Source organism: Lissotriton helveticus, chromosome 5_1 (genome assembly GCF_964261635.1).
Source record: "Lissotriton helveticus chromosome 5_1, aLisHel1.1, whole genome shotgun sequence".
In the NCBI taxonomy this organism is placed as follows: Eukaryota; Metazoa; Chordata; class Amphibia; order Caudata; family Salamandridae; genus Lissotriton; species Lissotriton helveticus.
Window position 1 is genome coordinate 605,125,446 of NC_136065.1, and position 13,435 is coordinate 605,138,880.

The 13,435-nt window shown below is 43.6% G+C and overlaps 1 protein-coding gene across 1 annotated transcript in view; it reads left to right on the forward strand.

Annotated features, from left to right (window-relative positions):
* FAM13C (family with sequence similarity 13 member C) overlaps positions 1–13,435 on the forward strand; it is a 794,386-nt gene that overhangs the window by 517,592 nt on the left and 263,359 nt on the right. Inside the window, exon 6 of the mRNA XM_078642967.1 lies at positions 10,696–10,843. Coding sequence (XP_078499093.1) covers positions 10,696–10,843 — 148 coding nt within the window. The remainder of the gene's footprint in view (positions 1–10,695; positions 10,844–13,435) is intronic.

Sequence of the window (13,435 nt, forward strand, 5' to 3'; positions counted from 1 at the left end):
GGGAGCTCTCATTCTGATTGGTTGGCTCCAACATGAAGAGAAATGCTGCAGCTGCGATTTCAGGAAATAGGACGTTGTACCTGTGTCCTGAAAATGTTTAAATACTAAAGTATAAGGAGGCAGGGCAGGGGTACCCTGACCCCCCTGGACCATGTGGGGGTCCTAGAGGCTAAATGTAAAACTGTATATTTTTTTGCACTTTCACAATCCCGCAGATGTCTGTAGGAGCCAGCAAGGCTCCTGGATTCTCGCTGGTGTTCCACAGAAGCGCAGGAGGATGTGCTGGCTTCTGCGGGTCCCTCATGGGATTTTGAAAAATGTTTTTTAAGAGAGGCTGTGCCCGAGTGTCTGCAGTAGGTTTCCACAGATATGTGATTGGCCATGTGGCCTTTAGCCACCTTTGTTCGCCTCTGCAACTCTAAGTGTGACAGGAAAAACTCAAAACGAATTGGACAAATTGTTACGTCTTAAAAAGAAGCAAATAAGAACAGACTTACAAGGACACTTCTTATTACAACATCTAAGCGAAGGTACAATACCTGCAGACCTGCAAATTCGGAATATTCCAGTGGTGTTTACAGACGACCCATCTATAAGAAAGGGTTCAGTCTGATAGAAACAAAATGCAGTAGGGACCTTATGGTCATTACTGTAGAAACAGCTCTCAGAATCTCTCAAAAGGAGTTGGAAGAAATATCTCTATTGGAAACGGAAATAAAAAACAATTAGACAATTACAGATTCGAAGGCCTTACTAGACAAAGTAGATAAGGATATTTTGGAGTTCAAAGATTATACAATCAATCAAAAAACAAACCAGTTTGAAAAGGACAAAAGGAATTTCTCCTTGGACATCGTATATCCATTTTCACAAGCTGATTTTTACTCTAAAGCGGACTCACGAAGGTTACTAGCAGATAACCAGGGAAGATCAAAGAAACAATTTATCTCCTTCTCGGATACTTCATCTTCATCTGGAGGGGATACAGAGAGTGGGGAAGGTCGCCCAAACAGAAATAAAAAATGGAATGGACCGCAACAACAGGGTTCTTCGTCTTTTTTAGGACAGGGTCAGCCCAGACCAAGGGGACGAACCAGATACAACAACCAGCCCTGGGAGATGACAACCAGGAAACAACACTACAAAAATTAGATGGTTCCTCCATTTTTAATCTGTCCAAGAAAAAGTTAACGGAAGCAGAGGAATTCATTCTGACCAAAGGTCTTACGTTCATTCCAACGCAAAGGACTGATTTCATAAAAATGAAAACAGAATTCATTGAATTCTGTCGTAAACTACGACTTAAAATGTTCTTCCTAGAACGGAGAGCACAGTTTATAAGACCAGGGGAAGCCCGCACAAGTGGAACAAAATGTGGGCACCGTGGAACACTTACAGGGGGGAACTATGTGACTTACTACCAGAAGATGACATAGATAGTTCAGATGATGAATATATAGAGGAGTGATGGTGCAGTGCGTGAAAAGACTTGTTTATTTCAATAAGAAATGTATGATGTACAGACTATCTTGAGAATTGTGGAATTGCTTAAGCCTTGATGATTAAATTAGCCTGATATCGTGCGCATTATTTGTTTGCCTAAGTTATGCTGATCAAACTCATTTACTTATGTGATTACTGTCAAAATTGCAAATGTTTTTCTTCAATAAAAACTATTTTTAAAAAAAATGTTCTTCCTAGGTAATGACACACCAGAGACCACGGAAGTTACTGGTCTCCGCAAAAACTCATCGTTTTGTCCACCTGGTAATAACATTTCTAAACAAATACTCATCTTTGAAAAAACGGTATTATCAGGTATATCAGAGATGGATAAACAAACTTATTATGTAAAACATAATATTTCGAAGGAACCACGTGAAGCATTAACCTCCTTAAAAAATTATCCCTCCGTCATTATTAAACAGGCGGACAAAGGAGGTGCAATTGTTGTTTGGGAAACTGATGATTACGTGACTGAAGTTCTAAAACAATTGAATGATCAAGAGTGCTATAGAAGGGTCTCAAAAGATCCAACTCCTGAACTACAAGGAGAACTCTTGTCTATCCTGAAGGATGGTCGAGCAGGGATTCTTAGGTCCAAAAGAGTAAAAATTTTTACATAATAAACATCCAAGAACCCCAGTGTTCTATGTTTTTCCAAAAATTCAAGAAGAGTGAAAAAAAAAACCCGGGAAGGCCAATTGTTTCCAGTTGCGGTTCTTTGATAGAACCGATATCCAAATATGTCGACTACTTTTTGAAGGAATTTATGGGACATGTAAAATCTTATCTGAAAGACACCACAGATTTCATTAATAAATTGGAGACAATACCATTCAATAGCGAAACTGATATATTAGCAACCCTAGATGTGACTTCATTGTACACGCAAATACCACAAGATGAAGCTGTAGAGATGCTCTTGCACTTCTAGGAAAAACGTGATAAACCGGTTATAGAGTCCCCACTGAATTCATCACTAAATTGGCTTCATTTGCATTGAAGAAAAATTACTTTGGCGACGACTTCATTTTTCAAATAAAGGGAGTCGCGATGGGTTGTCCTTTTGCTCCTGAGTTGGCTGTTTTATTCATGTCAATGTATGAAGACACCTTTGTTTACAAAAATAATCCTTTCTCTCCAAACATAACCACCTGGCTACGTTTCATTGATGACGTTTTTTGTAGTCTGGACTGGGAGCGAGATACATCTTATGGCATTTTGTTGATTGGCTGAACCCGAGGACAATGGATATCAAATTCAGCATTTCCCATTCTGTACATAAAATATTATTTCTTGATGTGGAAGTACATCCAGCTGGAGGTGGTTTGATAACCACTTTATTTAAGAAGAAAATGGATAGGAAAAATGCACTCCTTTTTTCCAGCAACCATCCGAGGAGTTTGAAGGAAAGCTTTCCCTATGGGCAATTTTTAAGAATTTGTAGGAATTTTTTTTATCGAGATGACTACACTACAAATGCCAACACTTTATCAGGGAACCTACGGGATCGTGGGTATGCCAAGAAATTAGTCAAAGCAGCCATGAACCGCGCATGGTGTACCCCGAGGGAAACACTGCTCGAAAGACGTCAAAAACCATCCTTGGAACACCAAGTTTGCGTATCAACTTTTTGTCCGAATTCTAACAATCTGAAAAAGGTAATCCTTTAAAAATTGGCATCTAATAAAAAACTTGGATAAAGACTTCTCACCTGTCCCTTTGTTTGCCTTCAAGAAGGAAAGGAGCATTTCAAACTATATTGTGAGAGCAGCAATGAAAAAACAGCCCAAACAAATGTTAAGGGAACTAATGGGTCTCTAAAGAATAACTGGACACCATAGATGTGGTACCTGTGTTTGTTGTGAGCAAACTATAGAGGGATCTCTATTTTCACACAGAAATGTTCACTGGAAACACAACTCATTCACCAATTGTAAAACGAGATACGTGGTCTACGGGATTGTTTGCCCATGTGGATTGCTATACATTGGTAAAACAAATCAAGAGATACGCCAACGAATCTCTCAGCACAAATCCTGCATCAGGAATTCTGTTGCAACAGCTCCTTTGGTCAACCATTAGATAAAAAAGTCCCACGTGGAAGGTGATGTTCGGTGGACAGTAATCTTTAAAGTAGAATGTGATCCTAGAGGTGGAGACATTGATTTGAAGCTATCTCAAAAAGAAGCTATGCTAATACTAAAATTTGACACGGCTGTGTCAGGTTTGAATGAAACTTCCGAATTATATAAATTGTTAATACATCCGTGCAGGCATTTTCATTCTTCTCCAAGCTCAATCAGCATGTAGGTATCTCAATAAAAATAACCTTAATTTGCCAAAAGTTCGCCACACTCCCCCTTTGGGATAATAGCAGCAAAACAATGGTCCACGTGATCATTCCAGTTGCACTTCATTATTCAATATGCAATATATTCCTACTTGTTTAATTTAATACTTTTCACATAAAAACTTTACATGTTCTGAGCAACTGTATAAATATGAACTGGTCCGGTCGGAATCCGAACTCAAACTACTTTTTCTGGCATGCCAAGGAACTCTCCAGCACTTTTCACTGTAGCCCCTACCGGTTTTTGTGGACAAACTACATTTCCCGACACACCGTGCAATAATCACATGCTCCACCGATAATGAACTACAGTTCCCGACACGCCGTAAATGGAATTATCTACCTACGCGCAAAATACTTCCTCTACTAGAAAATAACTGTTTGTACTGATGGCGGACTTAGACAGCAGCCGTTAAACGATTACGGTAAGCTATGGGACTTTGGTAATCGGCTGAATGAAATGCCGCTTTAGGAGCAAGAGCGGGCAGTAATTGCAGTCTTTTGTCAACAGCAAACCGAAGTTTTGCAAGTGATTATTGCAAGGGGAAGCGGAATTTAATGCGACTCCGTGCGGAGACACCGTACTGAGAAGGTATGCTTTGAATTGATTGAAAAGTGCAACTTTTGATCATTCTAAAAATGTCAAATGAGGGAATCAGGCACCAATTAATATACTCCATTCTTTCAAAATAGGTGCTCGCGCATTGGCATGTAGGGAGTTTTTGAAAACCCGGCATCAAACATTATCTACTGGGCATTTCTATACGAAGTAAGTGCAAGCGCCAACATTGGTCCAATTGGGCATACGCTTTCTGACAAGCTTGACAACAGGACGTTTTATTTGTTTCTTTCTTAGAATATTACAGCAAGTTAAACAAGCATTTACAATGCAATAGGTCTCGCATTATTAAAGTTTGAGCTATTGGCAATGCTAAATAATGCAACACCAATAGCTCAGAGACAGACTCAAAGACAGAGACACACAGACAGAGACACACACAGAGTGAGAAACATAGACACACAGACAGACACACACACACACAGAGACACAGACAGAGACACACGGCCAGAGACACACGGACAGAGACACTCAGACAGAGACACACAGACAGAGACAGACAGAGACAGACAGAGACAGACAGAGACAGACAGAGGCACACAGACAGACAGACAGACAGGCGTGTGTATGCTGGGTCTGGTGGGTCAGTGGACTAATGCTCCACTGCAGGGGCCTGTGTTCAACCTCTTGGTCACAGTGTTTTTTTGATCTAGCCCCGCCCCCCTTGACTCCGCCCCCACCGGTGCCACCCTTGGCCACAAACCACCCTGTAAATTTGCCCCCCCTCGAGAGAAAGTTTGAGTACCCATGCGCCTAACAGGATGCTGACAGACACACAGACAGAGACACACAGACAGAGACACATAGACAGACACACAGACACAGATACACACAGACAGAGACATAGAGACACACAGACAGAGACACAGACACGCAGACAAAAACACACTGACAGAGACATAGAGACACAGAGACACACAGACAGAGACACACAGGCAGAAACACACAGGCAGAGACACACAGGCAGAGACACACAGGCAGAGACACACAGGCAGAGACACACAGGCAGAGACACACAGGCAGAGACACACAGGCAGAGACACACAGGCAGAGACACACAGACAGACACACAGACAGACACACAGACAGACACACAGACAGACACACAGAGTGAGACACAGAGACAGACGCCAAGGGCACAGTTACACACCTTTTAAAGAGTGATTCCAGGGAACTTGCAAAAATAGATGTTGAGTCCTAGATGCGCTCCTCGGCATCCCATGTACCGCATAATTCACCGCACAAATGCCAAGGGCCACCCCGTAAGATTTTACACATGATCCGACTAAATTCTGTTTACTTAATTTCTTTTAAACTAGTCACGTAATATACCACATTTGGTTAATATTAAAAAGTGTCGTCTGTCGGCACGGCATGTTTGCCAGAATTGAGTGGACACGCTGTGAAGTGTTGAGAGCGGGTGCTGTGGGATGGTGATGATGCTTGGAAGGCTGGGGTCTGTGTCCTGGTGCTAGCCTGCCAGGACCACCGTGGGAGGGAGGATGGAAATTCGACAGCATCCAAGGGATCTCTGGCTCTGATTAGGGCCTAATTTGAATAAACAACTACTACTGCCCGAGTGGCTGCAGGCCTGACTGTATGAAGACTCTGCCCTCCAACAGAAACAGACTTATCTGAGCAACGATAGCGGCTGTACACTGTTTTTGAAGCGGCAAACTGCGCATGCTTTTCGTTAACAAACAGAGCACAGTTTTAGGAAGAGCTGAGGCCATAAGCAAACTGTTGGGCTGGAACCAATTATTAATGCTTCACACGTTTTGTGATTCACTAGGGTTTATGTTTGCAAAGATGCATGAAGTGCCAAGTGATGTATGAACATAGCATCAATGGACAATGCACTCAGATGGCAACAACCCACAGTTTGCTACTTAACAGCCCCCACCTCTACTCTTCGCCTTAGCCATCAACTGGTAGGAATGAGTGCATGCTGACCAGGAAAGAAATCACCATCTGATAATAGGAAGGTTAAAGGTGTTTTGACATGTTTCAGCCAATCATCGCTCTTTCTTGTCTTGGTAATTATACCTGACTAAAAACAGGCAACTGCATTCAAACAACAGATAAAAAACGTATACTTTCCCTAATTTTGGTATTGTCATCAGTGTCAAGGTTGCTGCTTGCTCCTCCTTTCTTTTTGGCTGCCCAACAACCTGGGAGAGGTGCGTTAATTGAACGGAGGGAGGTCGCTAGATGCAAAAGATCACAAAATACCGAGAGGCCAAAGAGAAGGGACCGCTGGACTGAGAGCGCTGGACTGACATTTATTTCTGTATTTCCTTATATAGCACAAACTCCACATAGAGACAGGCTTCAGAGCGCTGTACAATGGAGGTGGAAACGTACAGCGGTTACAGGTATACACTAGAAGTTATATAATTTATTGTGCAAACTAGGTAATAGGGGTCAGTTAGAGTTGCATCAAAAGTGTACAGTGATGCAGTGTGTCGCGAATCAGGCAGCCAGTGTACAAACAATACCAGCTAAAACTAAATACTTACAGATAAATATCTGCAACGTAAGTTCATGGAAAGCCACAGCAGTTTATTGTTGAAGATTTCTTTTGACGACATGACACAACGCCCTCTTAGGGCTTGAACGGTTATACATATCCGAGTATGCTTTCATTCCATTCGCTGCAGGCGCGCGCCGCGTGTTGTCTTGGCTACGGGCACGTGACCAGCGAAACCGAAAGCAGCTCGGGCTTAGAGTGAGAGGGCGGGGGCTGCCCGCGCATGCGCGCTCCGAGCCCCGGCGCCAAAGCGGAGTGTGGCATCTGATGTCCCGGGTCCCAGGAGGGGGCCTGGGTGAAGACCAGCACTGCGGAGGGAGATCGAGGATCGAGACTGACCCACTGGCTGACGAGACACCGAGACACGGAATACGCTAAAAGAGCCCGGTGAGTGGGGGTTGTGGGGGGGGGGGTGCGTCTGTGTGTGTGTGTGTGTGTGTGTGTGTGCGTGCGTCTGTCTGTGTGTGTTATGTGTGTGTGCGTGCGTCTGTGTGTGTGTTGTGTGTGCCTGCCTGCGTGTGCATGTGTTGTGAACAGCCTGCCGGAATCAGAGCGCGTGTTCACGCGCGCGACCTGATCCGATTCCGGCAGGCTGCGTGCGCGTGCCAGTCTGTTGTCCCTAGTCTTTTTAGTCCTTGAAAGGAAAACTGATTACAAGAGGGCTCCACTGCGACAATCGCTTCGCAATTGCGTCGCAGTGCGAGCCCTAAAAATGAAGGAAGTCCACGGCTGTGGCTTTTCTTTAAGTTTGGTAAGTAGTGGCTGTTGGTGGTCTTTGTTGAGGAGCGTTGGTCAAATTTAGTGAGAGCTAGGTCTTGACATTTTTGTCTTTTTTGTTTTTTGTGTCCTCAGTGTTTCTTGGTCCTGATGAGAACCCCAGTATTGATCGGGTTTGAAACGCGTAAACCTCTTTGTTCACACTACCAAACAATTGTATTTAGCATTTTGTGATTGGGATTTTGGTGCACCCTGAAGATAAACTGTAGATCTTTAGGTACTTAGAAATTGTTTGGTAACTATTATATGTCACGATGCTTTGTATGCAGTTAGGTGCACCATAAAATTAGAACCTAATATTGCTTTGTTTGGTGGGTGTTAGGGCCTTCATTTAAGTTGAATAAGTCATATTGGCCCAAAAAGGACTTTGTGGTGTGTGGTGAGTGTGGTGATTGTTTGATTGTAGATAGAATGTATGTGACCGTGTGTTTGTAATAGTGGTGGTAGCGATTGAAAATAGTAGTGTGTAGAAGGTATTTATTACATGGTTTTTGTATTATATGTACGAATATGTTCCCTGTATGTGTTTCTCTATTGAAGAAATGTTTGAATATTTGAAAATAAAGGCTACTAATGAGCGTATGGTTGCTTGGTTTGGATATCCTTGCACCATTCATTTAACTGTTTGAAATTTTCATCAGTATTGGCATCTTGGTTGTTTTTTGGTTCAGCCATCTGAGGCATTGGCTGCCTGTAACCAATCACATGCCGCTCATGGCCCAAGGCTGTGCCCGGAAGGGGAGATGAGCGCAGGTCAGGCTCTGCAGCCAACCTCACGCTGCACACGACCAAAGACCATGCATGCCAAGGGATTGATTGCCTGCAGCCATATGTGGTGATGCATTGGCTGCCTGTAGCCCAACCCCATGCTGTCTACTGCCGGGGGACTGGCTGTCCGTGGGGGGTGGGGTGCAAGCAGCCAACCCCTCGCCGTTAATAGTAGAAAGGCTGTGTGAAACTTGGCGTGGGGGAGGCTGCCTGCAGGGGGTTAGATGCAGGGCTAGGCCGCAGTAGTTCAGAATTTGTTTTTTGAGAATAACACTACCAGTCTTAAAACACAGAGACAAAGTAGGACTGGATGACCTGCTCATGCCTGATGAGGGACACCCTGATCCAGTGTGACATCACCATTTGCCAACAATTGCACATTAATGTGTCTCGCCTGTTGCACAACACCATGTGAAACCATTGTACCCTGGTTCCATGTTGCGTATCAGCATGTTTCCATATAATGCACACATTCCTGCACTTCTTAACTGCACATCACCCAGTTCGCATCTCGTATTCAACACCCAGTGTTCCCCGATGCACGTACCCAGAGCTCTCATGAGGTGCATCAGCCAGAACTCCCCTGTCACATATCAGCCGGATGGGTCCCTTAGATGCATGAGTAATATTGTCATGCCATGAACCACCTGATGCACATCATCTTGTACATCACCTTGTGCACTCCACTATGTTACCCTGATGACAAGATTGTGTGCATCCCTTGAGCATATCCTTGCGCTGCTCTGCTGTACATCAACATGAGCGAGTCATGCCATGAAGCACCTGATGCACATCACCTTGTGCACTCCACTATGAATCATCTGATGCTCAGCTTGTGTCCATAACCCTTTACCTTCTGGTGCCCTGTGTGGTGGATACCTGGCTGTGTTCATTGTTGGCTGTATCTCTGCTGCACTGTGTGCACGGATGACTGCATTTTTGCTAGACTTCATGATAACGTGTGTCTGTTTACTGCGTGCATTTATGTGCATTCACATTACAAAAGACAACATATTGAGCATCGTAGATAATTGCAAGGTAAATTCTGTAACAAAGGCATAATTCCAAATTACATTTTCTGAGTTACTATTTTCTTCTAAACGCTAAGTTTAGCCAAGCATCGGCTAGGTTTCATAACAAATAATGATCACGGGTAGTACTTCCGGCATTTTGTCATCAAAAATGCAAAATATATTAAGGGCATTTCAATGTATATGTTTGTGTTGCAGCTGTGTAGCGTGAAATAACTGAGGCGTGGCAGCTTTGGTGTTTTTCCTTGTTCGAGTCCAGTGCCTCGGCACGGACGTGCAGTACTGTGCATTTGCCTGCGTCTTCCACTGCTCTCTGCCCGTCCCTGGGGGAGAGTAATTGAGCACGTAGGGAGCCGGCATGACTCATCGAGGCGCGCAAACCGGTGCTGGGGCTTCCACGCATTTGCATCACGGCACGACGGTCCTGTCGGGAGGAGGGATAAAGATTACTCGCTGCAGACCCAGTGTACACGATGGAAAATGTGCATAGAAAAAAAATGGCTTGGGCAATATTTATTTATATATATATATATGCAGTCACCCAGGGATGTGTTACAGCAGCCTTTCATAGGCTGCTACAGTTCAAGAAAGCAACACCATTCTTCTTGTGAGGGGAATTCTCTGTATATACTAAAGTGTCTTATTGCAGGTGTTGCGTGTTTCTCTTTGTTCTCTGCCAGAATACTGCATAGTGTGTAAGCAGACTATATTTATGAATGGTGGGCGGGGAGTACCGCTAGACGCTAAGCCTGCTTACTGAATGAAATGCGCGTTGAATGCTACCGCGTCACCACAACAGTTCCGTGGGCGCCCTCCCCCCGCCTTTTGCACTCCCCCACTCCCGCCAGAGGCCGATTGGTCAATAAGAGCCTTTGGGTGCTGCTGACGGAATCACCACTAACGCGTGTCACGAATCTATTTAAATGAGGAGTTTCATAACGGCAGAATCCCAGCGCCCACATGGAAGGGAATGCTGAACATTTCATCTGGTTGTGAGAATCCCTCTAAGAGCGGCCACTAGACACAGACCAAACAGGCGAACGGAGCTGACACACCTCTGTGCACGCACCTGCTCTTCTGTGTCTTAGCCTCGATGTTCTGCTTTTGTTTACAGAACTCCTTCCTGAAGCTACAGACCTTAGAAACCGACCTGTGCCCCGCCGTTCTGCCAAACCACGAGGAGAGTGGGCAGGTGCTTGGACCCAAGGATGTGTCCCCGTCATACGGCCAAAGCATGCATCCTGACGGCGTCAGCTGCAGAGGTAAGAGTCTCTAGCGCGTGCAGCGAGATGCTCTTTGCGTATAAATACTACCAGCATCAAAGGCTGATCAGTGGCCTCCGATTAAGGAGATTTAAAAAAAAAAAAGTTATTGTCGAGCATCAATTACCTGTCTTATTTTCCAGGGTGTCAAATTATTCCTTTATGAATGCATGGCCTAAATATTCATTATGATCCTTGTGTTATTTCGGTACATAGACTGTTCTTTAGGATTGTTTAACAATGGACTTTTCTTTGGATGTTGCTGTCCCTTGTGATGTGGTAATATCCAAATCTGTTTATTTCGGATTCTTGAGCCATAAAACAATTAAACAAATAAATACATACAGACATCTCATACATTTCACCGTTTTAAATAAAAAAATATGTCATAACATGCGAGAGTGATAAAAAAGAATACCCTCCATTCTACTATAAAAAATGGGCGGCGATTAGAAAGTAGGATCAACTAAATATTAAAACTGTATTAGATCAGTTAAAATCTATAATTAAGTGCTGTAATGTGGTATCTCAAATTTGCATTCGGAGTTTACTATCAGTGATGAAGATTGACATACTCATGTTTCTCCAGAGTGAAAAATGTTTCCTGCTTCAGAAACACAAAACTGTGCATACAATTCTGAATTGTGGAATGTGCACATTTACCAAGCACTAGCATAACCAGTAGGCTATGTATATACAGACAATCAGAAATGTATTTCTATGTAATAGCTCATGAAAGGTAGACAGACCTACAGGCTGTGCCAGGGCTCCCTAGGGGATGGTGGAGGTATTTGTGATGGATGGTATTAGTGGCATTGAGGGTGGTGTGGCAGCGTTATTGGTGATATTGTGGTTGTGATGGTGGTATTGGTGGAGGTGGTATCAGCAGTGTTGGTGGTGGTATTGGTTGTAGTTTTGGTAGTAATGGTGGTATTGTGGTAGTGTTGTATTATTGGTGGTGGTGATGGTATTCAGAGATGTTTTAAGACATAGGCAAGTTGGGTAATTGCTTAGGGTCCCCACCTTCCAAGGGCCCCTCTGGAAAAGTAAATATTGTCCCTCTTTAGCTCATCTTTGTGTAATTCTATATCTCATCCTCTCTTTTTTTCTACCTCTGAATCTGTCTCTCTTAGCCCAGTGCCATTGTTAGAATTTTTGAGGCTTATTTCAACTTTTTGTGTGAACCTCATTTCTGAAAGTTTGTTTGCATCATGTGGGCTTCAATTAGCAGAAAATGGGAAATACATTTCAAAGTTGTTACGATTAGGTGGCCCAAAAATCCTTATAATGCTACTGGTGGTATTGCTGATATTGTGATGGTGGTAAGGGTAGTCGTGGTGGTCTGGTACAGGTTGTAGTATTGGTCGTAGTATTTGTTGAGGTATTGGTTACATTGATTGTTGTGTGGTATTGGTGATGATGTGCTATTCGTAGTATTGGAGGTGGTGTAGTATTGATGGTGATACTATCCGTGTTAGTAGTAGTGTTGTAGAACTGTTGATGGGTGTTTTGGTGGGGATTTTGGTGGGGATCGTATTGTTGGTTATATTTGTGGTGGTGGTGGTATTTGTAGTTGTACTGGGGGTTGTGATATTGCTGATGGCATTGGTGGTTGGTAGTGGTATGGGTGGTGTCTGGTATTTGTGGTGTTGGTGGTGATTTTATTAGTGTTGGAATTGGTGATGTTATTGGTGGTGCTATATCACAAGTATGAGTTAAAAAATGTAATGTGACAAATTCAACTGCAAAGTCTTATCTGCCAGTGACTGTGAAGCCTTATCATTCAAACTTACACTTACACCTAAGTTTACCTTGTCTGGGATACTAGTGTACCGCCCGCCTGGCCCGGATAGACAGTGGTCACTGTCCTTCCCTGACCTTATAACCTCCTATGCTTTGAGTGCCGCCAATTTCTCCATCCTGGGTGACCTGAATCTTCACTTAGATGAGCCTACGTTTACTAAAAGCGCAGCTTTCATTGCCGACCTTGACGCAATGAATCTCCATCTATGTAACTCAGGTCCCACCCATGTAGCGGGCCACCTACTTGATACCCTTTTTTTCTAATCTGGCGGATCTAATCTGTCCCCCTACTTTCCCCCTGAGTTGGTCCGATCCCTTTGTGATTACCTCTCGGCTTAAAGTTGTAGCAGGCCTTACAGTATTCACTTACAGTCCTAAACATAAAGTCCGGCATTGGGCTAAGCTCAATGTGGGAGCCCTAAACAATCTCTTAGATGACTCCAGACCAGCTATAAAAAAGCTTGCTACCTCGGATCTGGATTCCATTCAAAGTTGGATTGCCCAGGAAGTAGACACCTGTCTTCCTCTTTCCAATAAACGTTAGGTCACCATCGACTGCTTACCCCCTAGTTTACAGAGAAGCTCAAGATTGAGAAATTCAAATGCAAAGCTTTGGAAAGGCAGTGGAGGAAACACTACGAGACAGATGCTAAGAACGCCTATAAAAAGGCTCTAAGTGATTATCACAGTTTATGTAAAATGGTTCGTGCTGAGTTTGTCTCTCAAAAAATTTCTTCAGCACAGCACTGCCCTAAAACACTTTTTAAGATAGTTAAAGAACTATCTGGG